The sequence below is a fragment of the Aythya ferina genome, assembly GCF_964211825.1.
Source record: "Aythya ferina genome assembly, chromosome: 19".
Taxonomy (NCBI): domain Eukaryota; kingdom Metazoa; phylum Chordata; class Aves; order Anseriformes; family Anatidae; genus Aythya; species Aythya ferina.
The window spans coordinates 1,555,162-1,577,796 of record NC_140309.1 but is presented as its reverse complement, the minus strand read 5'-3'; the positions used below and the strand labels follow the sequence as shown (position 1 = coordinate 1,577,796).

At 57.3% G+C, this 22,635-nt stretch overlaps 1 protein-coding gene across 2 annotated transcripts; it reads left to right on the top strand.

Moving 5' to 3' along the window:
* Nucleotides 1-680: 680 nt before the first annotated feature.
* On the top strand, nucleotides 681-22,511 carry MLXIPL (MLX interacting protein like). Of its 2 annotated transcripts, XM_084492717.1 has the most exons (17): nucleotides 689-1,322; nucleotides 9,038-9,144; nucleotides 9,319-9,401; nucleotides 9,669-9,758; nucleotides 10,506-10,550; nucleotides 10,850-11,048; nucleotides 11,696-11,776; nucleotides 16,429-16,583; nucleotides 16,662-17,259; nucleotides 18,123-18,196; nucleotides 18,616-18,799; nucleotides 19,490-19,602; nucleotides 19,788-19,907; nucleotides 20,126-20,253; nucleotides 20,636-20,759; nucleotides 21,891-22,020; nucleotides 22,239-22,511. In XM_084492717.1, the coding sequence occupies exons 1-17, from the start codon at nucleotides 1,027-1,029 to the stop codon at nucleotides 22,355-22,357; spliced, it is 2,646 nt and encodes an 881-aa protein (XP_084348843.1). In that variant the 5' UTR covers nucleotides 689-1,026; the 3' UTR covers nucleotides 22,358-22,511. The 2 variants fall into 2 exon arrangements, with proteins under 2 accessions (XP_084348842.1, XP_084348843.1); XM_084492716.1 differs by having other exon boundaries at nucleotides 681-1,322; nucleotides 16,429-17,259; nucleotides 18,619-18,799.
* The last annotated feature ends 124 nt before the right edge of the window (nucleotides 22,512-22,635 follow it).

Genomic DNA, 22,635 nt, shown 5'->3' with positions numbered 1-22,635 from the left:
ACCAGTGAGGATGTGCTTGTGGCACAGGTCTAGATGGCTTGGGAAATGCTAAGCCCTGGCAAAAACTCCCAGCATTTATCAAAGATCAGCTACACCAGGTCAGCTCTGGGCCCAGAAGAGGCATGAGCAAGAGCCCTGCCTAGCTGCTTCCCTTGGGCCACCACAGCCACAGAGGGAATCAGTCGGCTTTAAGGACAGCATGCCTACAAGGTATATGAATCCTGAGCACCTGAGCTCATCATAGTCCTCTCCACGGGTCTCGCACACAGTGTTTGCATCCTCTCTCCTGCTGGGTCATGTCTTGGAGCCGGCTTTTGCCTCAGTTGTTCCATAGCTTCGTGGCACGGCTCAGTGACTTGGTGTGCATTGTGCTGAGCTGGATGCCCGTTGCTATAATTTTACTTGTTTGTGTCCCTTAATCTGTATTTGTTCCCTTGGAAGTGCAGGGAGACACGTTAGGGCAGAGGCACTAGGTAAATAACATGTGCTCCTCTCCCCACCGGTGCTCTGGGAGCAGCGATTAGCCCAGGGTAAACAGAGCTGACTGTGCTCCTCCTGCCAGCAAGCCCTGCTGGCAAGGGGTGGGCCAGGGGACCTGGAGCTGATCTTCCCCAGATCTGCGGGGGAAATAAAAGTCAGGGCAGTCGGGCACATGGTGAGAACATGGCAGTGGCACAGAGCTGGAGCACCTGTGGCTAGTGGTGGCCTGTGGCAAGCGCTGCAGCCTGGCTGTGGGTGCGCCATGGGCGGGATCACTGCCACTGCTATAAATAGGGCTCACAGAGAGCTGGCCTGGCAAACCCAGAGCTGAACCAAGCAGCGTGGAGGAGACGGCGTGGGACAGGGGTGGGGCGAGCCACGCTGAGGAGGAGGTGCCTGTGCAGTGCTGGGGAGGGCAATAGTGCGTGCTCCATGCCAGTGCAGCATCTGTAGGGCTCGGGCACTTGCCAGAATATGGACTGCAGTGCTGGGGCAGACCACTAAGGGCTTCCCAGCTTGTGCGGCTCCTGCAGCAGGCACTGGGCAATGGCACAAGCTCAGGTGGGGCTCCCAGGACCCTTCCCGGAACCCCTCGTTGGGTCATGCCCTGACTCCGACTTCGACTCTGACTCTGAGGATGCGACCACGGGTGGTGCAGGGCCTGGTGCTGGGGTGCAGAAACCCTCCCAGGTCATCCATAGTGGCCACTTCATGGTGTCGTCGCCGCACAGCGACTCGCTGCCCCGTCGGCGCCACCGCCATGCTGATCCCGAGGCGGCTGATCCACGGAGCATCGACCCGACCCTGACCCGGCTCTTTGAGTGCATGAGCCTAGAGTACAGGTGAGTCCGAGAGTCTTCGCGCCCAGCATGCATCTCACTGATCCCCCAGTTCTCTGAAGGTGTGAGTCTGGCATGCTGGAAAAGCTGGGTTCCCCCAGCCCTGCTCCATCTCCAGGAACCTCATCTGCTTGTCCATTGGGTTGTAGTGGGGAATCTGCTCACAGAACACCATCCTGGGAGGTTTCAGGGAAAAAGAGCTGGTGCTGGAGAACTGCTATGGAGCCAGATGAGTTCTTCCTCTCTTAGCACATAGCTTAACCATCCTCCATCAGGAGATCTGGAGTTACTGCACTTGTATGCAGCACCCTGCACCCCAGCCTTGCACACTCTGTAGAGCAGCAGTAACCTGTATGCAGACAACACTTAGTCTTTGGCAATCCAGGACAGAGCTGTGCCCACTTGTCCCAAGGTTATTCTAGGTCATGTGGCAGTGGCAGCACTCCAGCCTGGACGGCTACACAGGGCTTTATCTACGACCTGCTGAAAGCTTCCCCCCTTCTCTCCAGCAAAACCAGATGGGTGACTGTGTCGTTCCCCCAAACATACAAATCACCCAAGCCCAGGGTGCAAGGGACATGCTCAGCCCACATACAGCTCCTCAGTGACAACAGGAGAGCCTGCAACTTGTTTCTTAGCACCTTGGGCCATGTTCTTGGAGGTAGCTCCCCTCTTCCACAAAGACCTCAAGGCTTTGCAATCTCTCAAAGGTTGACTTGCTCTACAGACCTCAGTGCAAAATTATTTGCACAGCTCCCAAAAATCCAAGTGAAAACCTGGAGTGATGATTACCTATTGATACCTTGTGAAAACAAAACCCGGACAAAACAGCCTTGAAGAATTGCCCATGTCCTGGTCCCACGTTGGCCTCTCAGGTGTGCCTTGAAGTCCTTTGGAGCTTGGCATGATGGAATATGTGGTCAGTCTCAGAGTAGTCCTGGTGATGCCAGGTGCTGTGACGGTACTGCGCAGGGTACTAGTTGCCACGTAGCTGTGTACGTTTGGCCCATCGCCATGCGTCTGTGTGCCAGCCTGCATGGTTTGCTTATAGTTGGTGAGGCACAGCTCTCATCTGAGGTGCAGGTGAGGCTGATGCTCTACAGAAATATGGTAAACTTCAGCATAGGGTGGCCCATCCAAGGGTTGGTTGCACTTACTGCCAGCTACTCAGGCAATTAGTAGCCTCGCTTTCCTTTGCTCTCCCAGCCCCACACTTGCCTTACTGTGAGTCTTGCTGCATGGGGCTGGAGGAGCGGACACTGCTGCACCCCAGAATGTGTAGGCTCCTGGCTCCTGAGCAGCCTCCATGTGCTCCTGAGCAATGAATGATGTGTCCCAGGCAGAAGGGAGAGGGGCAGGATGTGAGTGCTTTGGTGGGTGGAGCAGACCAGAAGAGCCAGGACTGGCCTTTTTGATGCAGACATGACTCCATCCCTCCAGATATCTGTACTCCTTAGACTCCTGGGCCTCACTTTCTTCTTGCATGACAAAGCATGAACCAGCCCCAAGCCCAGCAGCATGGCAAACCATAACTGCAGTTGAACAGTAGCACTCAGTGAGGAAGATCCACATCAGCTACAAAGTTTTACTGCCACCACTGTTGGCTACCCCAGAGCCCAGAACAGTAGAGACTTCTTTTGTCTGTCTTGGCGCAAGAGTAGGTCTTGCTCAGCACCTGTGAGAGCATGTCTTTGTCAACCCTGGAGCCAGGGCAGCTGCCAGTTGTGGAATACAGCAGGGAGATTTTGACATTAGATGATACCCAAATTCATGCTCAGTTCTTCTCTTTCTTGAAGGCCCTTCCATGCTTACATGCTCCCCTCCTCCATCTCACAGCCATTGTGCTCTACAGCTTTGGAGCATCCTAAAAACAGATCGACAAGAAGCATTGATCAGAGCTCAGGTTCAGGTGAACTTGGACCTGCAATGCAGCGCTGGATATGCTTCTCCACACATGAGACTGGACCCTGACTGTGGAGCCAACCACTCCCCAGGGCGGGGAGAAGCAGCAAATCTGGACACAATATCCAGACATGGCCTTAGAGGTGCTGAATAGAGTGGAACTATCACTTCTTGACCTACTTGCTGAGAGGTGTCTGTTGCAGCCACATACTCCTTGTTGTTCAAGGCCTGGCTCACACCATATTAAAAGAAGGTAAATAATGCTAAACTGTCTCTAAAAATACTGTTTTTTTTTGTTTGTTTGTTTGTTTGTTTTTGTTTTTGTTTTTTTTTTACAACTGTTTTTTAATGACTGTAGCTGAACAGTGTTTTGACTAGCTGTAACTCCACCCCTCTCCATCATTCCTCTGTGGTACTTCACACGTTTATGGCAGTCCCATCTCAGCTTGAGCCATTGCCTTGAGGATCTCTCATATCATCCATGGGTCAGACAGTTCATCACCTCCTTTGTGAGCAAGAAGCACCCTCTCCACATCAGGGCTTGCTTCCAGCAGTAGCTTGTTTCTTCAGCTCCCTCAAAAAGCAGCATCTCCCCCCACCATGGTCTTCCTCTTGGTGCTAGGGGCTGGCGTGAAGCAGTTCCAAGGCTCTTTGTAACCATTTTTCAGGACACTATTCTCTTTTCAGCAGCTCTCCTGCCAAAGAGTTAAGGATTGTCATCCACTCCTTCCTTGCAAGTAATCATCTTGCTGCTTTTCTTGAGTCTCTTCCTCAGACTGCTGTTTCTCATGTCTGTCACGGGTGGACCTCCCTGCAGTAGTACACTTGGATTCCCCAGGTTTCCCCAAGAAGCTGCACGTGTGGAGCCAAGCTCCTTCAGGAACTGTTCACACCTTCGCCCCAGCATAATCGCCCCAGCTGAGCAAACTCTTTCTCCCCACAAGCACGGTGCTACTCCCCATCATTCTGCCTTTCAGGGGCTCCTGGGCTCACACACCATCCCACCTCATCCTGTCCCGCCCCATCCTTTAAAGAATTGGAGGGAATCACTGGGTGGCTGTCCTGAGGAACTGTCCTTCTAAGGGAGAAAAATCGAGTGCAGATGGGAACTGCAGACTGCAGGTTTGTGTGGTCCCATCTTGTGCAGGTCTGTCTTGTGCTTCAGGAAAAACAAAACAAAACAAACAAAACCTCTTGTAGTTTTTTCCAGAGTGTGTTTTAGAATAACCTCCTCTTCTTCCCTTCCTGTACTGGAATGGGAGATTTAGCAGGTAGGGACATCGGAGTGGAGTATCAACTCTGCCACTCTCATACGATTTAAAACAAGACAGGCTTGTTTTGTCGTCTTGGCAAGCTGATAGCAGCCTCTAAGGCTTTCCTAGGAGAAGTGGAATTGCCGCTGTAGCTTTGCCATTACTGATTCTCTAATTCACATTGTCTTAAACACTGATGCACAGAGCAGGAAGAATACAGCAACTTAGCAGGCAGGGACCACCCCAGTGATGAACACACTGAACTATCCTCTTCCTTTCTCTTTCTGTCAGGATTAGTCTGCACTTTCCTTTGCCCTCCCTCCCGGCAAATCACTCAGAATCAATTCACTACAATTCACCAGCATTCGCCTGTGCAAAGTGCGTTCCTATGAACTAGTTCAGGCTGGTTGGAAGTGGCTAGTGCAGATTTGGTTGCATCCATCTGATGAGGCTGCAAGACCGAAGACTGTCTCAATGCTGTGTATGCCTGATCTGCAAGGAGCCAGGGCACTCTGGCCAGAGGAGCAGAGCTCAGTGCTGACAGCAGCCCCAGCTCTGCAGATCTCCACGGGCTTTGCAGCAGTCGGTGCAGCTCCTGCTGTGAATTGTCAACATGAGGGGCAGCAGCAGGCCTGCAGAGGGGGCAAGGTTTGGGCACGGCTGAGCCTATCTGTGCTGCAGTGCGGGTGTGCTGTTGTTTGCAGCAGGAAACTGCTTGTGTTTTCTCAGCCATTTCCCAAAGATTTGGGGGCTGTTCATGCCCAAGCAGAGTGTGGAGCGCAAAGGAGTTGGTCCGGTGTGCAAACCTGTTCCCATGCTGAACCTAGCCTGACTTGCAAGCTGTCCAGCTTCCCAGACAATTATTTGCAAGAGGATTTAAATGAATTCCCTTCTCATCTGGGGCACATTGTGCTTTCTTTGCACTGAGGTAAATGGCTGCCCACAAAGCAGAGCTGTAAGGATGTAGTCACTCCTATCTGCGAGAAAATACACAGCGCACCTCCATATCTAATCCTCAGCATTACCCACACTCTGTTAACACATCTGTCACAGCACTGCCCTCAAATCATCCCAGATACACCCACACCAGCCTCCACCACACGCCTGCCAGGGCAAAGCACATACTTCCCTGGAGGCAGTAGAGCAAAACAGACAAGCTGGCAGAACATTTTTTTTTTCATCAATACCAAAAAAAAAAAAAAAAAAAAAAAAAAAGCTCATGCAGATAGTAGAGGCATTTTCACAACTGTCTGATTTGAGCACAATCACTTTTTGCTTTGGGGCAATTTTTGGAAAACTGTGGCGCTAGATTTTTAACTTTATCTCCCAGATTCTGGATTATCTATGTTAAAAACAAACAAACAAACAAAAACACCATGATTTTGGTACCAAAATTTGCAAGAAATGGTGTATGAGCTGTTAGGACTTACAGGAAAGGCTGTCATTTTTCAGCCAGCCTGGGGCCAATGGGGTCGCTGCTGCCTGTGGAACAAGGGGGTTCTGGTGGCCCCAGGGGGGCCTGCTTCTGGCCACTGTTTCTGTGTACTTGGGAAGGTCAAGCAGTCTCGTGCCTGCAGGAGGACCTTCAGCTTAGCCTTTCCCCTCCTGCTACAGCCCATTTCCTTTCATGCAGCTCTGCATCTCACCAAGTCATTCCTTCCCCCTCTTCTTGGCATTGATGGAGAGCAAAACACTCATTTTGCCATGGAAGTAGGGGCTGCAATTCTTAAACTTCTGGGCAGGCTAAATAAATCATGGAACAAACAGGTGCTACTGGCTGAGCCAGAGGTGCTGCTGGCCAGTGCCAGGGTTGGTCACAGAGCAAGCTCCACTCCCTGTCACACAGAAACCCCTTTGCCAGTTATGGGATCCAGGTCCCCATTCCTCAAGCTCTTCAGGGCAGCAGGACACATGAACTGTGCCAAGGCACACCAGGGCATCCCAAACCTTTCTCATGTCTCAGTGCAGTGTTTCCATCCATCTCCTTGGGACATAATTTCAGGAAAGGGTGGGGCTTCTTTCAAGGCAAACCAGTGAGCAAAGATCAGCGTGATAAGCTCCAAAACTGAAAGGATCGTTAATGGAAGAAAAAGGCAATTTGTGGTGAGGCTCACAGGCATTCTCTTTCTGCCTCCACGTCCCATGGTGCTTGGTAGCCATGGCCCCACCGGCCTCATGCATGGCCAAGGCACCCAGCTACAGCCCTAGGGCTTGGGGCCACAGTTTCTGGCTGCTCCTTTAAGCTGGCTGGTGACATGGGCAGCACTAGCAAGGAGTGTGTCTGGGTAGCCTTGACCAGCAGGAACTGGCCACGTGCCCAGGAAACCTGTCCTTTCCATTGGCTCCTCTGCTTGGCACCACCGCACTGTTTGCATTGTGCCACTGGGGAAAGTTCAAAATCCCTGGTGATAGTGGAGTGGCCAATGCATAGACAAGTCCTTAACTCTCTATGGGCCAGAGCCATGGGGATGTGGGTCCTTCTCCAGCCCCCTGGGGCCATGGGTCAGGGCTGGGTGAGTGGCCCGCAACCATGGCTCTCCCTGGGGATGGTGTCCCCCCTTGCACCCCTGTGGCTCAGAGCTCTAGCTCCCAGACATGTTCCTACATCAGGCTCTGGAGTTGTGGGGCACCTTGGGGGTCCCTGCGCCTTCTCCCAGCCCCAGCCAGAAGGCACAGGTAGCGCTTACCTCCCATACACAGAGACAGCTGGGGACAGCATGGAGCATTTTGCTATAGGTACTGCTGCCTGATTGGGACACCTGTATGTAACAGCAGCGATGTCTCCCTGTTGCCCAAAAAGCCACCTCACTCTGTGGGGCAGAGGGACAGGAGCACCCTGGAGTCTTAGCCACCATGTCTGGCAGTAGGTGGGTCTTGAGGGAAGCACCATGGGGATGTGGCTATGTCGCTGGCTCTACTACACTGAGCTCCTCCTCGCCAAGTCGCTCAGCCGTAGAGGGAGGGAGCCTTGCGGGCAGGACTGAGACAATTTCTGCCATGGGACTGAGCTGAGTCAAGACATGGGAAGCAGATTTCAAGGCACAGTTAATGCAGTATTGGCCAGAGTCTTCATTAGAGCCTGCACAACAGAGCTTTCAGGAGTTTGAATAGGAAGTGTGCTGCTGCTTAAAGCATTGGTAGGGCCCAGCTCTCCTCCTCCAGCACCTCCCCGTGGACACCTGTCCCATCATCTGCAGGGTACATCCAAGGAGATGTGGCAACAGGGGAATATGCCCACACACACTCAAGCCCAGCCTTTACCTTTCCTCTTCTTTGCATGTATAGGGGATAAGAGGGACCTGAAGCAGCACTGAGATTTTCAAGGGAGAAACTTTTAGCTGGAGAGGGACAGGAAGAACTGCAGCTGTGGCCTTTCACATGCACTGTACTGTGTGTGTGAATGCTGCCCATGGGGAGCAGCCCAGCCTTCGTGAAGCTGTGGGTGAAGCTGTCATCACCCAGGGCCATGTGCTGGCAGGTGGGAGAGCAGGAAGAAGAGGAAAGGAAACAGTTGGGATCCCAAACCTGCGACAGAGAGGCTGGCCGGAGGATCAGGAGAGCCAGGCAATAAGAGACCCTGGCCTCTCTCACAGGGCCCCATGGGACAGCATAACTTTGGGAACCTTTGTGCAGTGCAGTTGGGTGCACAGGAGGGTAATGGGTCCCTCAGATGGAAGGAAATGAGCTGCACTGCTGGCTTCATGAAAGGAAGCTTCCCACACTGCAGGCTGTGTGAGGGACCTCACCACCACCATGGAAAGCTGCACAACAAACACCGCTGCCTCCAGAAGCCTGGAAACATGGAAGGAGGGAGCCCAGGCTGGGCTGGGAGATAGGGTGAGGGGGTGCAGAGTGGCACCAGGTGTAGGGTTGGGTGGAAAAGGAGCCCGTGGCAGTGCTGGGCTGAGGACAGGGCTGGTCCTGTCTCTGCCCCTCCTAGGGCAGAAGCAAGTGTCCCGTGATGTCCTCAAGCTGCATGTCCTTCTGTCCCCAGACCCACACAGACAGCTGTCCCTGCCTGTCTTGCTGCCCATGCCTGATGCTGGCTGAAGGCAGAGTTTCCAAACCTTGCCTGGAGTTAAAAAGAGGCAAAAAAATAGCAGTCCCAATGCTGCGATGAGGCAAGAGCCACAGTAGCACATGCTCCCAGTGACTTGGCTGGGTGGGCGACTTCCCTTCCTGTCCCCTGGGGAGCTAGAACACAGCTCGGGGAGGATGGGGTCCCACCTTGGAGCAATGTTTAGAGTCTCGGTCAGTGAATTCTCGTGTATGCTGTGCTTTAATCCCAGGGGCTCCAGAAGCCTAATGTGGGTCTGCAAAGCTCCTGACTTAGGCCTGTGCTGCTCTCAGTGAACAGGAGCTCAGGGTGCTCCTATGGTGCTCCAATGGGTCCCTAGCAAGAAGCCTGCAACAGAGCTGTGAAGCTGAGCCACATGGCTGTGCCTGCTCCCAGACCTGCTGGCAGCCCTCAGTCTGTCTCAAGGCATGGCCTCCTTGCAAGGCCCCAAAATGGGAGGGCTCTAGCATGGTCCCCTTCAGCCTCTCTTTTGCCTGGCATTTTAGTGGGAAGCTGGTGTCGCCAAAGTGGAAGAATTTCAAGGGGCAGCGGCTGCTTTGCCGGGATAAAATCCGTCTCAACAATGCTATCTGGAGAGCGTGGTACATCCAGTGTGAGTACGGGGCCAGACCCTGCTGCCCATGTCGAGTGCCGGGCAATGCCATGTGGGGTGGGGCTGATGCTGGGGCAGCAGAGCCACAGCAGGCACCCAGCCCTAGAGCGTGCCGGCTCCCTCCCCTGTGCAGGGAGGAGGCTGTGGGCAAAGCTGGCTGTTTTCCCTGGACAGATGTGGAGCAGAGGAAGAACCCCATGTGTGGTTTCATCACCCCCCTGGAAGGATCAGAGGCTGACGAGCATCGAAAACCAGAGGTAGGGTGTGGGCCCTCATTGCTCCTGTAGCCAGGAGCAGGTTGGGAGGGGCAGGGGTTGTGCAGCTGGGAGATGGGGACATCAGAGGAGGTAGAGCCCCCATCCCAGCTTGCTGTCTTTGCAAGATTTGCTGGGGAAGGCATTTATGATGTGGCCCAAGGAAACCAGTCCCATCTGTGGGGGGCCTGGGGTTGGCAGGGGCTGGCTGTGGGGTGCCAGACTGGGGGATCAGCTCCCAGGGTGCTGCAGTACTGTCCACTCCTGCAGGCTGTCGTGCTGGAGGGCAATTACTGGAAACGCCGCATTGAGGTGGTAATGAGGGAGTATCACAAGTGGAGGATCTACTACAAGAAGCGGGTGAGTGGCCCTGTCCCTGCTGCTCCCTGCCCCAGTGCGACGATGGTGGGACAGGATAGCGGCATTCCTGGTGCAGAGACATGGCTGCCTGGGAGCTGGCCAATGGTTGCCCCCATGGTGATGGTGGAGGGGACTTGGCAGGGTCCCGTCCCTGGCTGCCTGTGGTGCTGTGGCATACTCTCGCAGTCTGACCTGAGCTGGTTCTGCCTTGCCTGCTGCATGGCCTGGGGCTGGGCTTGGCAGCACACCTGCAGTGCACGTGCTGGGGTGGGACAAGCGGCGCTCACTGCATCACCCTGGCTGGGCCACGATTCGCTGGCAGCAGCGGCTCAGCCAGGCAGCACGTGCCAGCAGGCCGGCTGGCCCAGTGTCACCCTGAGAGTCATTCCCGGGCAGAATAATCTAGCGGTGGCCCGGGTGGCACCGGCCTTGGCCACCCGCCATGCAGGGAGGAGCATGATGCCAGCCTCCTCCCCAGCCGCTCGCTCAGCCTGAAAAAGGCCAGGGTGCCACGGGAGGCAGTGTGCAGGCAGCCTCGCACCGCCACGCACCTCTCCACCAGCCTCACTACTGTCCTGTGCAGTAAAGGCAGATGTGAAGGGGTGGTGGCCAGGACCAGACCCTAGAGCAGGCAGTGCGCGTGGTCCTGCTCGCTGGCAGGAAGTGACTGAGGGGTAGGACCCACTGCCCTCGCTGCCCTGCCCTGGATCTGCCCACACCCCAGCTGTCACCTTCTTCTCCTTCCAGCTCCGAAAGTCCAGCCGGGAGGGAGAGCTCTCCAGCCCAAAGCAGGTGAGTCTTCTGGGGAAGGATGGGCAGTGGCGAGAGGGGCATGATGTGGAGCCCTGTGCCAGGCAGCTCCGGAAAAGCATAGTTGAAAGCCCCCTGTCCCTGATGTCTGTGGTGGCCACTGGATGGGAGGGAGCTGGGATGTTGATTCACCCTCCAGAAGCACCAGTGTGCCAGGCTGGAGGCCCTGGGATGAGGGAGGCTGCAGTTGTCTGGGAACTGCCGGGGCAGCAGCCAGGGAGGCAGGCATGGGCCCTGCCTGCAGGAGGTGCCCACCAGCTCCTTTTCTCCATCTCACCCAGGACGAGGATGCCTGGAGACCAACGGAGAAATGGTGCAACCAGCTCTTCTGCAACGTGGTGCCCATGCTGCTTGGGAACGAGGAAGAGGAGCTGGGGGGCCGGCAGCACTTCGACTTGGACACCTTCCTATCAGACATCTCTGACACGCTCTTCACCATGACACAGACACCCAGCACCCACCAGGCACTCCCAGAGGATGGTAGGTGCCCCAAGCCATGCTGGAATTGGAAGAGGAGGTCCAGGCAGACAGCATGCCCAAGGCAGATCTCTGCCTCTTGGCTTCAAACTGAGAGCTGCTGCCTTTGGCAGACAGGGCCCCCACCAGTGCTGGACAACCCCAACACTGCTGCTGCCCTGGAAACACAGAGCTCCCAGTGGCTGCACGTGCTGTCCAGGGCAAGATGGGCTGTGGTGCCACAGGTAGCTGCCAGGGAGGCCAGGACTCACCTCATACCAGACTCCATGGCAGCACTGCCAGTCTGGGACTGCTCCTCATTGTCCCTACTGGCCCGGTTCCAGGCAGCTCCTGCAGCACCAGCCAGCGCCAGCTCCTGCACCTGGATCAGCTGTTTTTTCTCCTCTTTCATGGAGGGTTTTGGGTGGGTGAGGCCTCAGACGTGCTGGTGGGCAGTATGGTGGGATAGGATGGACCTGGAGGCTGGGTTCCGGCAGGGAGAGAACCCATCTGGCTGGCTTTGCTCTGCTGTGGGGCAAGGTGCAGCAATGCAGGGTGACAATGGTGTGTTGGCAGTGGCAATAGGGCAGGTTTGAGGATAGCCCTGGGGGACAGAGGACACAGGATGACTGGGGGTGCAGTGCCCTAATGCTGTATCTCTGCTCTTCCAGCATATATTGGGAATGCCGACATGATCCAGCCAGACTTGGCTCCCCTGCAGCCCAGCCTGGATGATACCATGGAGATCTCAGGTAAGAGCCAGGCTGGATGCAGAACCACATCCATACAGCCTGGTGCACTGTGCACACCATGGCAGCCCAAAGTGAATGTGAGAATTCTGGCCAGGACCAAGAGCTGATGGGGCCAGAAAGTGCTGAACATAGAAAGAGCAGCAAGAAAGGGCTGGGGTGCCCTGGTCTGCTGTAGCAGCTGAGGAGGAGCTTGGCCAAGAGCTGGTGAAAGGGACTTCTACAGAGTGTCTTTCCAGGTGTACGAAAACACATGAATTTGGCTGCAGACAGAGGAAGGACAATTGTCAAAGAAAAAGAAAAAAAGAAAGAGGAAACCTCTAGAGAGCAGGTTCTGTGCTGCCACGTCCCGCTCCTCAGCCCTCTCTTGCTGGCCAGCCCCAGGCACTGCAGCCTGCATTGGAGCTGGGCCCCTATGATGGGCTGTGCTACATCCCTTGAGGACATGTCACTATCCCTGCCAGGTTGGCCCCAAAAACCAAAACTGCCACTGGTGTCCAGGCCAGACAGCTGGGGCAACGGGGCTGCTGAGGAGGATGAGTGAGCAATGTCAGCCTCTTCCCATGGGATCAGTGCTGCCAGTCATGGTCTGCCTGCGACACAGAACATGGTGCACTCTTTTGTAGCAGTACAGTGTCTGTGAGCACTAGTTGAGCGCTAGTTGAGCACTCTAGTGAGCACTAGAGTATCAGCTGGGACATGTTCTGGTCCCATCTGTGCTGTGCTGTGTACCCATGGGTGGTGTAAGGGCCAGGCACTGCTGGCACACACTGCACCAGAGACTACCTCTGCCCTTGAGTGTGCTGAAGCCAGTAGCCTGGGAGCACTTTCTAGGGGGGGCAGCTGATGTGGCCTGGTGGCTGCAGGCCTCCCATGTAGCTGGTGGCCTCAGACAGCACCAGCATCTCTGGACCCCTCGGTGTGTCTTTCAGTGCCCTGTGAATGGAGCCTGGCTGGGACTCCTGGAGCTCCCTGGCCAGCCTCTCTATTTCCTCCTTCCCTCCACTGGAGGAAACAAAGTGGCTTGCGCCATACAGCTGTGGGCTGATGCAAGACCAGATGCTGACGGGGAGCAGAGGCAATAGTGGGCACCCTCATGTGCGGGGGCAGGTGGTGGGATGCCCCAGGGGTAGATGGGTTGGAAGCTCTTGCCAGCCCTTCCAGCACATTCGCTCCATGTATCCCATTGGGGTGAGCCATGCTGGGAAAAGGATCTGCCCTCACTGCTAGCCGTTGGCCTGTCCCTGGGTGCCCCTGGTGGGCACCAGTTGCTGGGTGGTGGGACAGCTCTGAAGGGGTCAAAATAACACTTGCCATTCCACAAGGAGGTCCTGCATGGCATTGGAAGGCTGCACTGACCCCTTTTAAGCAGCACCTCACAGCAGTGGTGTCACAACAGCAGCCCCAGTGCCTCTTTTTCATGGGCCACACTGTCATCTATGCTGCTGTTGTGCACCCAGTGCGGCCCAGCCTCATGATCAGCAGGAATTGTCAAGTATCACTATGGTACCCATCTGAAGCAACGCATTTCTATGAACAGACAAATTGTCTGTCTTTTCCTGGGGTAGAGGTCTGCATTTTACTCCAGGGTGCTGCCTGCAAATGGGCTGGGTCTTACCACAAGCCACTAAATGGCAGGAAAGCCTCCACACCAGGATGTGTGAGTGTGCCAGGGAGCAGAGAGGAGTGCACACCTCAGGCTGGGCTGGGAGTCTGAACTTGTATTAGGCAGCACAGCTGGGGTGTGCAGGGCCCTAAGTGTGACCACAGGGCCATGGGGTGAGTAGGGAGAGGACATGGTGGTCCTTTTCCAGGAAGGGGAGGCTGATGCTGAAAGCTGGGTGCCGGGTGCCAGAGTAGCAGGTGCCAGTCAGCTTAGGACCCAGGGCTGCATTTGCAGTGTGTGTGATGGCTGATGGTGGCTTGAGCAGGGATCCCCCGGCAGCCTTGTGCAGAGCAGCATGGTGTAAGTGTGCGGGATGGACACCACAACAGCCCTACTGGGGCTGTGCCCAGAGTCTACACATCTCATGAACAAGGCAAGTGGAGCAGAGATGGGGGCTCAGGACTCCTCAAGGGTCACAGGACTGTCACTGTGCCTGGTGGCTGTCATAGAGCTCAGTGCCTGTCAGTCAGCAAGTGCAAGCCAATCCCCAAATGAGGAACCACCTCATGTCCCCAGCGGGTGCCGGAGCATGGTGTGGGGCAGATGGAGAAGTCCTGATGGCAGAGGCAAGGGAACAACCCGGTGCGGTGCCCGAGCTCTGCTGGCACCGCACTCCAGGTAGGACCTGCTCTGGGTACTGGGTTACAGGGGCCAAGTTGGCCAGCTCATGGGGTGGCATCACCTTGCAGTACCGCAGGGCTTGCCTGGAGCCCAGGGTCAGTGCTGGAGGGTCCTGTATTTGGGAACAGGCTCTGTAACCTGGATCCCTTTGGAGAGCAGCTCCAGGATTGAGAATGATGCCAAAGGCTTAGTGTGCTGACCGCACAGGCTCTTGTCCACCAAGCAGCAGTGTGTCCTGGACACACTGCACAGCCCGTGAGCAGATTAGGTCAATGTGACAGTGGAGAGGAGCATGGGCGAGAGCTACAGGGTGGGTAAGGGGCAGGAGAAGGGGAGGACAGAATGCCCAGGAGGTTGCCAGCTGCTGTGCTGCGCAGGATCCACCATCCATCCTGGCAACACAGTGAGAGGCACAAGAGGAATCGAATCTGCAGTGCTGGGCACCAGAAATGCCTATAAATACACACAGAGCTGCGGTGCTGGTGGCAGGGGACAGCTTGGCATGGGCACAGAGAAGGGCCAGAGGCAGCAAGGAGCTGGGTGCTGCACCTTGGGGAATGCTGAGACCCTTCCTGGCCATGCCACAGCCCACACCATGTACTGGCCCTGGAGGGGCAGGAGTGGCTCTGCTGTGCTCCCAGGCATTTGCCATGCCCCTGGCCTCGGTCCAGGTGGGACTGGGAACAGGGTCTGAGGAGGATGTGCTGCAGCCTCTGAGGACAGTGGGGCCATAAGGACCTGAGCACCTCAGAAGCCATTTCCATCATGAGGGCTCTGGTGCCAACAGCAGCCAACTCTGTCTTGAAACAACCTGTAGCAGTGGGTTGGGAAGAAATGGAGTGTGAATGTTGCTGCCCATCCCTGCAAGAGACATGTAGACAAATGCTGTCCCCAGCCTGGGGTACGTGGGCTGCAGCTCCTCTCTGCAGGGCTCATGGGGAAGGGGAAGAGTCAAGGAGAGCAGGGCACCTGCCCTGTGTCACACCAGTGTTACCCTCAGCCAACAGTGTGCTGTGCAGTATGGCACTGCTGGGATTGCCACGGCATCCCTCTCTGCTGGCATTTCCTCCTCCAGTGTAGACTCAAAAGGGTCTCAGGCCCAAAGGTTTTGCCTCTCCCAATGAGGACACTCCAGGCACTGGAGCCTGTGCCAGAGCTCAGAGGAGTCATTGCAGGCCTCCTGGTGCCCAGAGCACAGCTGGGCAAGCTGGGCAGGCAGGGTCAGCCTGGTTGTTCTTGAACTGGCTCTGCTGTCAGCAGCACGAGGGCCTGAAGGCAGAGGTGCCCATGTCAGCTGAGGATTTGGCCCTGGGCTGGAGTTGCTCCCCAGCAGACATATGGGTGCTTGTGTACTGGACCAGCTGCTTGGATGCAGAACCTGTGCCACAGGCTGTCGGGCAGCTGCTTGCAAGTCCGTCCAGTGCTCCTGCTCCACCTTACAGGGAAACGTACATCCAGCAGCCCCATCCCCACCCCCTAGTCATTCTCACTGGGGAAAAACCCTCCTGGTGGTCATGTTTGGTCCAGTGCTGGCACAGGCGATGGTAGCCCCAGCACAGAGCTGAAGTGTGTGTGGGGCTGATGTGCCCATGGAGCATGTTTAACAGGGGAGGTGATTGCCCCAGGCATAACGCCAGTGCTTTGTGCCGTGGTGTCTGGGCCTGCGGAAGAAGCAGGGTTGTGGGAAGGAGACAGGAAGGGAGAGGGAGTCGCAGCAAGGTCACGGGGCTCGGCTTCGGGAAGGCCATGGGATGTGGTTAGCCACAGGCTGCACGCAAGGCAGCACCAGACCAGAGATGCAAATGCTTGCCTCAACCCCAGCAGGACTGTGTCGCGTGGCTCAGGGACAGTGCGACCTGATCCTCTGAGTTATGTTGTGTTGGCGGTGAGACCAGCTCCACAGCTGCCCCACAGCCTGGGTGGCATGGTCCCAGCCACCAGGGCTGGCTCAGGAGGAGTGGGAAGGGCCCAAACCCCCAGGGAGTAGCTGGAACATGCAGCTCTCAGCTGGGTGTCAGGGACAGGGACAGGGATGGGGTCCCCACCCCTGGGTGGCGTCCTTGGGTGGGTTTTCCTGTCCCAGTGCCTGTGGCAAGGCTGGGCCTAGGCGCGTGAGTTGCTTCTTCCCTCTCACCATGTGAAACTCCAGTGTTTCACAACAAGGGCACCAAATCTGCCCATGGAGCCAGCAGCTGTCATGCCCCCCCAAGGTGAAGGTGAAACAGGCAAATCTGCACCAGCACCAGGCATGGAGTCTCTCTCCAGTGTGCCCTGGGCTTGTCACCCCTCTCCAGGAGCAACTCATGGCAGCAGGAGCACTCCTCTGGGCCCTCACTGCCCATCACCACCTCTCCACTTTGTCCCGCAGATATTTTCATCAGCCATCGGCCATTGCCTGCACAGACACAACTGGGCTACCAGGAGCCACCCTGCTTTGTGACTATGGCTGAGCCCCTCTATGGTGGCGGAGGGGCCATGCCTACCAGCCCCAATGCCCTGCTCCCTCCCAGCACCCTCCTCCAGGTGAGCATGACCCCAGTTCATGGCCCATGGCTGCCAGTGTCCAAGCCACCCCTCCTGACATGTCCCTATTTCCCACAGCCTGGCAGTGCCTCCCAGCTCAGCCTCCATGGTGCCTTCCTCAGCTCCGAGCAACCCCCGCCACCCCTGGCCCCCGAGCCCCCTGCTGCAGTTCCTGGCAGCCTCAGCCCCCAGCTCAAACACAAGCCCTTGCTGCAGTACAACTTCCCTGGCAAGTGCGTCGGCATGGAGCCGCTTGGCCTCCCCTACACCCCCCCCAGCCCATCCCCTGGGCCCCCACTGCTGGGCCCAGAGCCCTCATTTTCCCCCACCTCCACCCCCTGCTCCAAGTTTCCCTACACTGCATCACCCAGCCCCTCACTCCTTGCCCACCCTGTGTCCCCACTCTCCACACCATGCTTTGCCCAGCACACCCCAGGCATAGGCTATGCTGTAGACATGGTGCCCCCAGGGTACTCTGGCCCAGCTGCCCCCCAGCACCTGCCCCACACCACACCGGGCAGCCCCAGGTTTGCCACCCCAAAAGGGCCATCCCCTGGCGGGAGCGGGCGGTCGAAGGCAAAGGCTGGCAGCACCAAGGCGAAGAGGCTGCCAGGATCCTCCATACCGCCACACCTGGCTGTGCCCAACCCCTGCCTGACCCAGCTGCTGACCACAGGTGAGGGGCTGCAGGAGACCCTTGGGGGGGGGTTGCAGGGTTGGGGTGAGTCAGTGGTGGGTGGGGGTGCTTGAGGGTGTTGGGAGAGCTGCTTCCTCCCTGGGATTTGGATGCTGGGGATGTGGAACTGGGTGTGTGGCTGTCCCCATGGTGAGGCAGGGAGTGGGCAAACAGTGCCAAGCCCATAGGCAAAGACACGTGGGTGAACCCCCCCGCCCTTTGCTCCTGGGATGGAGATGGGGACCAGTTGGCTCCAGGGCTTGACTACCAGCACTGGTGCAAAGTCCCTGTGTCCCCAGCCTGGTGTCTACAGCCTACTTGGTGTGAAAGGGCTGAGGGGACGGCTGTGTCTGCTCACCCTGCTGCCCATGTGTGTGATGGGACAGGTGCCATGTAGGATGTTTTGTCCGTTCCTTTGTTTGGCCAAAACTTGCTGGGGGTATGTGACTGCACCAAGGCTCCCAGGCTCACAACACATGAGGATTTAAGGGGCTGGCTGTAGCCTAGTGGTTGCGCTGCTCGCCTCCCCCTTAGCGGCATGCTGGGGTTGTAGGTTCAAGCTACACCCTAGGATGCCTTGCGGGCTTCTTTTTTGTAGGATGATGGTTGGACCAGATGATCTCAAAGGTCTTTTACAACCTTAATGATTCTATGATCCTATAATTCTATAGAATGTCCCCGATGCAGGGAGCAAAGGCACCTCTCTCCAGTGTCTGCTTCAGTCTTCCCTGGAGCAGATGGGCAGTGAAAGGGCTGCAGCAATGTTGGTGCTCAGGGCTGGCACCCCCATGGGGCAGGAAAAGTTCACCCAAGCACCGGCAGCCTGACGCAGAAGCACCCTTCTAATCCCCTCTCTCTTGCAGCCAAGCAGGAGCCAGCCCTGGATACCTCGCCTGCGCATGGTCCGTCACTCCTGCCTGCATCCCCTGTCTCCCCGGTAAGCACTTGCATACCCTTTTACCAGTTGCCCCCTCTCCCCCTTCCAGGTTGAGAATTGCCCTTCTGGTTGCTGGGGAATGGGTAGGGCCACCACATAGCAGGTGGAGAGAAGGGGGCTTCACGGGGACCCCACTGCAAAATGGAGCTGGATGCAGATGGGGCATGTGGCTGGGGTGCCAAGGAGGCTTAGAGCAGCACTGGGTGGGAGTCGCCCAAGCATCTTTTCAGGTAAAAGAAACTGGGCAGAGCTCGCAAACGTCTCACTTGCAAGGCCCCTGCAGGTCCCCCTGCAGTGTTTGGCTGTTAGTGCTGGGGCGCTGACCAACCAGAGGGGCTCTGTGCTGCGGGTGAGGTTTGGTCCCTGATGCACACAGGACACTGGCCTCCAACCTCTTGCTTCCTTCTACCTTCTCTCAGCAGCAGAGTAGTGTCCCTGACGTCCCTGTCACCTTCCTGTCCAGAGTGGCCCAGCTGAGCCCAGGGCTGTCTCCTGGCTCCAGCCCTTCCCAGGCAGTACCAGTGCCAGTGATGCTGGCAGGTGCTGCGCCGGGGCCGCTGCTGGTCCCCAAGGTGGAGCGGCTGTCCCCCACATCATCTTGCGGTGAGTCTGGGCACCCCAAGGAGTGGGGTGACTGGGAACTCCCCCAGGGCACCCTGTTTCCTGCAGGGAGCCTGGGCCAAACACAAATTGCTTCTGGGAAAAAATAATTTCTGCTTTGATTCCAGCTTTTTGCAGTTACCTATCTGAGTAAGAATGACTTCTTTCTGCTGAGGAGGGCACAGACCTTTTTATCTGGCTCTTTCTCCAGGGAAAAAAAAAAAAAAAAAAAAAAAAAACAAAAACAGAAAGAGGAAAAGACAAAAGCAGAAAAAAGTCAGAGTGTGGCTTTGAAAACCCAGAGCTTGGTTTTCGAGTGGGAAGCACTCTGCTTTCACCCACAGAAACCAGAGTGGGGGCTGGAAAACCGGCTCCCATGTCATGTCCAGTTTCAGTTTGGTGCTGCAAATCACAGCCTTACTGCCCTCAGGACTCTATCCTGGTGGTTCCCACCCAAAGAAACATTGGGAATTTAAAATATCACTTACCAGATGTTCCCATTTTCTGAGCAGTTGTAAAACGAATGTGATTTGGACAAAGACAGGACAAGAAAAGGTTGGGAACTGGACCATCAGCTGAGGGGGTAGCTGCCCTGGAGCCAGGGCAATGCTGCAGATTGCTCCCCACTGCCCATCCCAGCACAGGACCCTGGTGTCAGCCTGTCTTCCCTAAGCATCCTCTTTTATTATCCAGGCAGTGACTGGCCCAAGCCCAGACAGGCCTCCTTGGGACCCAATGCAGGGCTTGGCACTGGCATCTCCCTGCATCACCCCACATCCCGTAGGGGCAGACCCGAGTCCAGCAAGGTATGGCAGGAGCAAGCGCTGCCTTCTTTACGGGGGCAGCATCTCCATGTGCACCCCCTTCCCTGCTGCCCAACCAAATTCACCCCCACCCTCACTGCAAGCTTTGGGTCAGCCCATATCCAGTGTGGCAGGAGGCCCAGGGCCACCTCCGCTGCCAGGAGGTGCCTGACAGTGCTGGCCCACAGATAGAAAGCCGGCGTATCACACACATCTCTGCTGAGCAGAAGAGACGCTTCAACATCAAGCTGGGCTTTGACACACTGCACAGCCTGGTGAGCACACTGAGCACCCAGCCCAGCATCAAGGTAAGTGTGCAGGGCAGAGCAGACCAGCTGGCCAGCTCTGGGCACGCAGGGGCACAGGGCATCTCCTGGAGATCGTGTGCCCCCAGGCTGCACCAGTATTCATGGAGTCATGCCCAGGTTGCCTCAGGTCTGCAGCCTGTTGCAGAGACTTCCAAGGCTTGGCAGTGGGGCGCACAAGACCTCATGCCTTTTGCTGCCTCAGCCCTGCTCTCCTGCAGGTCAGCAAGGCCACCACCTTGCAGAAGACAGCTGAGTACATATGCAAGCTGCAGCAGGAGCGGGCAGCCCTCCAGGATGAGGCACAGCGGCTGCGGGAGCAGATCGAGGAGCTCAACAGCTCAATCAAGTAGGGAGACACAGCCAGGGGAGGTGGGAGGGAGCTGCTACCTGTGTCGGGGAAGCAAGGCGGGGCAAGCAGCAGTGCCATGGCCAGCAGCCACAGCAAATCTTCTGAGCACCTCCATGGACCTCCATTTGTCTGTGTCCCCCTCCCCCCCCGCCTCAAACCCTACCTGGGGGATTTGCTCAAGAAGTAGAGCTGTGTGGGATGAGTGTGTGGGCACATGCCCCACCACTACCCTGAGAGCAGGACAGTACCAGCTCTAAACAGGCAGAGCTACTGAGCCCCGCTGAGAGCTGATGGCCTGCTGGAGCCTCTCCCTACAGGGTGGCTGCCACAACTCCCAGCCTCCTGACCACAGACTCATACTGCTGCTTGTGCACCACAGCCTGTGCCAGGAGCAGCTGCCAGCCACAGGGGTGCCCATCACACGCCAGCGCTTCGACCAGATGCGCAGCATGTTCGACGAGTACATCCGCTCCTCCACACTGCAAAACTGGAAGTTCTGGATCGTATCCTTTGGGGCTGGTGCCTGTTCCTGGCTCTGCTCCCTCCACCGAACACTGGGTCCACTGGTCTGCCCACTCAGCCCACTGCTATGTCCCTCCGGCTCAAGAGGCTCTGGGGATGATGCACGGTGGGAGCCCATTGAGATGCTGTGGCTAAGGGGAAGCTTCTTTTACAAGGGAGTGAACAGAGTAGGAATAAATGATCAGTCCTTGGGGAAAAGGGAGGTCACCAGTGGAGCTGAGCTCACTGTTGCCATGCAGGGAAGAGCTCCTGATGACCTGAAGAAAGGACCAGGCACAAACCTGGTGACATGAGGACTTCACCTTGGTGGCCAGTATAGCACACCCTGGAAACCAAGTTGTGCCCATGCCTGGGATACAAGTCTGGACTCCACACAGTGGAAAGGACAAAGAGGGCCAAAGGCCAAGGAGTGGCAGACAGGATGGTCAAAGACCTGGGCCAGCTTCTTCATGAATGGGGATTAGACACACTGAGACCATCAAGTCTGCAGAAACCATGAGGTCAGCCAAACCCCGGGTAGCAGAAGCAGCCAGGGCAAAGCAGAGGTGGTCCCTGACACGGACTGGGAGAGGGCTTTGTGATTCCTTCCACACAACAGTAGGGATCCTAAGGCTGACATGGGCATGCTCATGGTGGAGGAGGTGCCTCCCGTGGATTACTACACACACATTCACCAGCCCCCGGTGTTGTTCCCTGAAGCTGGGTATAGCTTGGGAAGCACATGTGCTGGTGTCATGTTCTGCTTTTGGGTACCTGCAGAGGACACAGCACAAGCCAACTCCTTGATCTGGTCTGGAAGAGCTGTGATGCAGATTGTGCAGCTCTCCTGTTGCCTGCCCTTAGCTGTGTGGTGCAGGCCATAAGCTGGACCTGGCTCCCCAGGGCGCCCACATGCCAGAGCTGCAGTGCTGCAGCACCTGGCCTGGCGGGGTGGTTGGGATGGTGGTGCTGGGCCCTTTCCTGGTCCACAGAATGGTCCTGCTGACACTCACATCCCTGTCACCCCAGCGGGAGGCCTGTCCTGCCGCCTGTGGGAGGATGCTACCCACACCAGGAGCTGGTGGGTGGGAGACCATGACCAAGCTGGCCCTTAACTCCTCTGTTCCCCTCAGTTCAGCATCATCATCCGGCCCCTGTTCGAGTCTTTCAACGGCATGGTGTCCACAGCCAGCATGGAGAGCCTCACCCAGACATCTCTCGCCTGGCTGGACCAGCACTGCTCCCTCCCAGCGCTTCGGCCCAGTAGGTAGCCCCGTCCCCGCCCGGCGCCCCAGCGGCAGGGCCGGCCAGGTGGCCCGCACCGACCGGCTCTGCAGCTCCTGGGGGAAAACCAGAGAGAAAGCGGCCGGGGCACGCTGGGGCCGAGGCTGCGACACACGCGGCACCTCCGCACGGGAGGGCGGCGTGCGCCGAGCTCGCCGCCGGCCGCGGGCACCGACGAGCCCCGCGTCTCCCCGCAGCCGTCCTGAGCTCCCTGCGGCAGCTGAGCATCTCCACCTCCATCCTGAGCGACCCGGCGCGCATCCCCGAGCAGGCGACGCGGGCAGTGACCGGGCCGCCCCGCGGCAGCTCCTCGTAGCCGCCTCGGGGCTGCCGCGCGGGCCCAGCCTGAGGCCGCCCGGACGCCCACCGACGGCGGCGGGGAGCCCCCAGCGGGGCTGCGGGGGCGATGGCGGGCGGGGGCGGTGTTCGCGTGCCGGGGCCATAAAGGAGCGCGTGCTGAACAGCCCAAAGCCTCTTCCTGCCGCGGGGCGGGGCGGGGCGGGGCGGGGCGAGGGTGGACGCGCACCGGGGCAGAAGGGGCGGGGTCAATCAGCGGGGTGGGAAGGGGCGGGGCCAGGCAGCGGGACGGAAGGG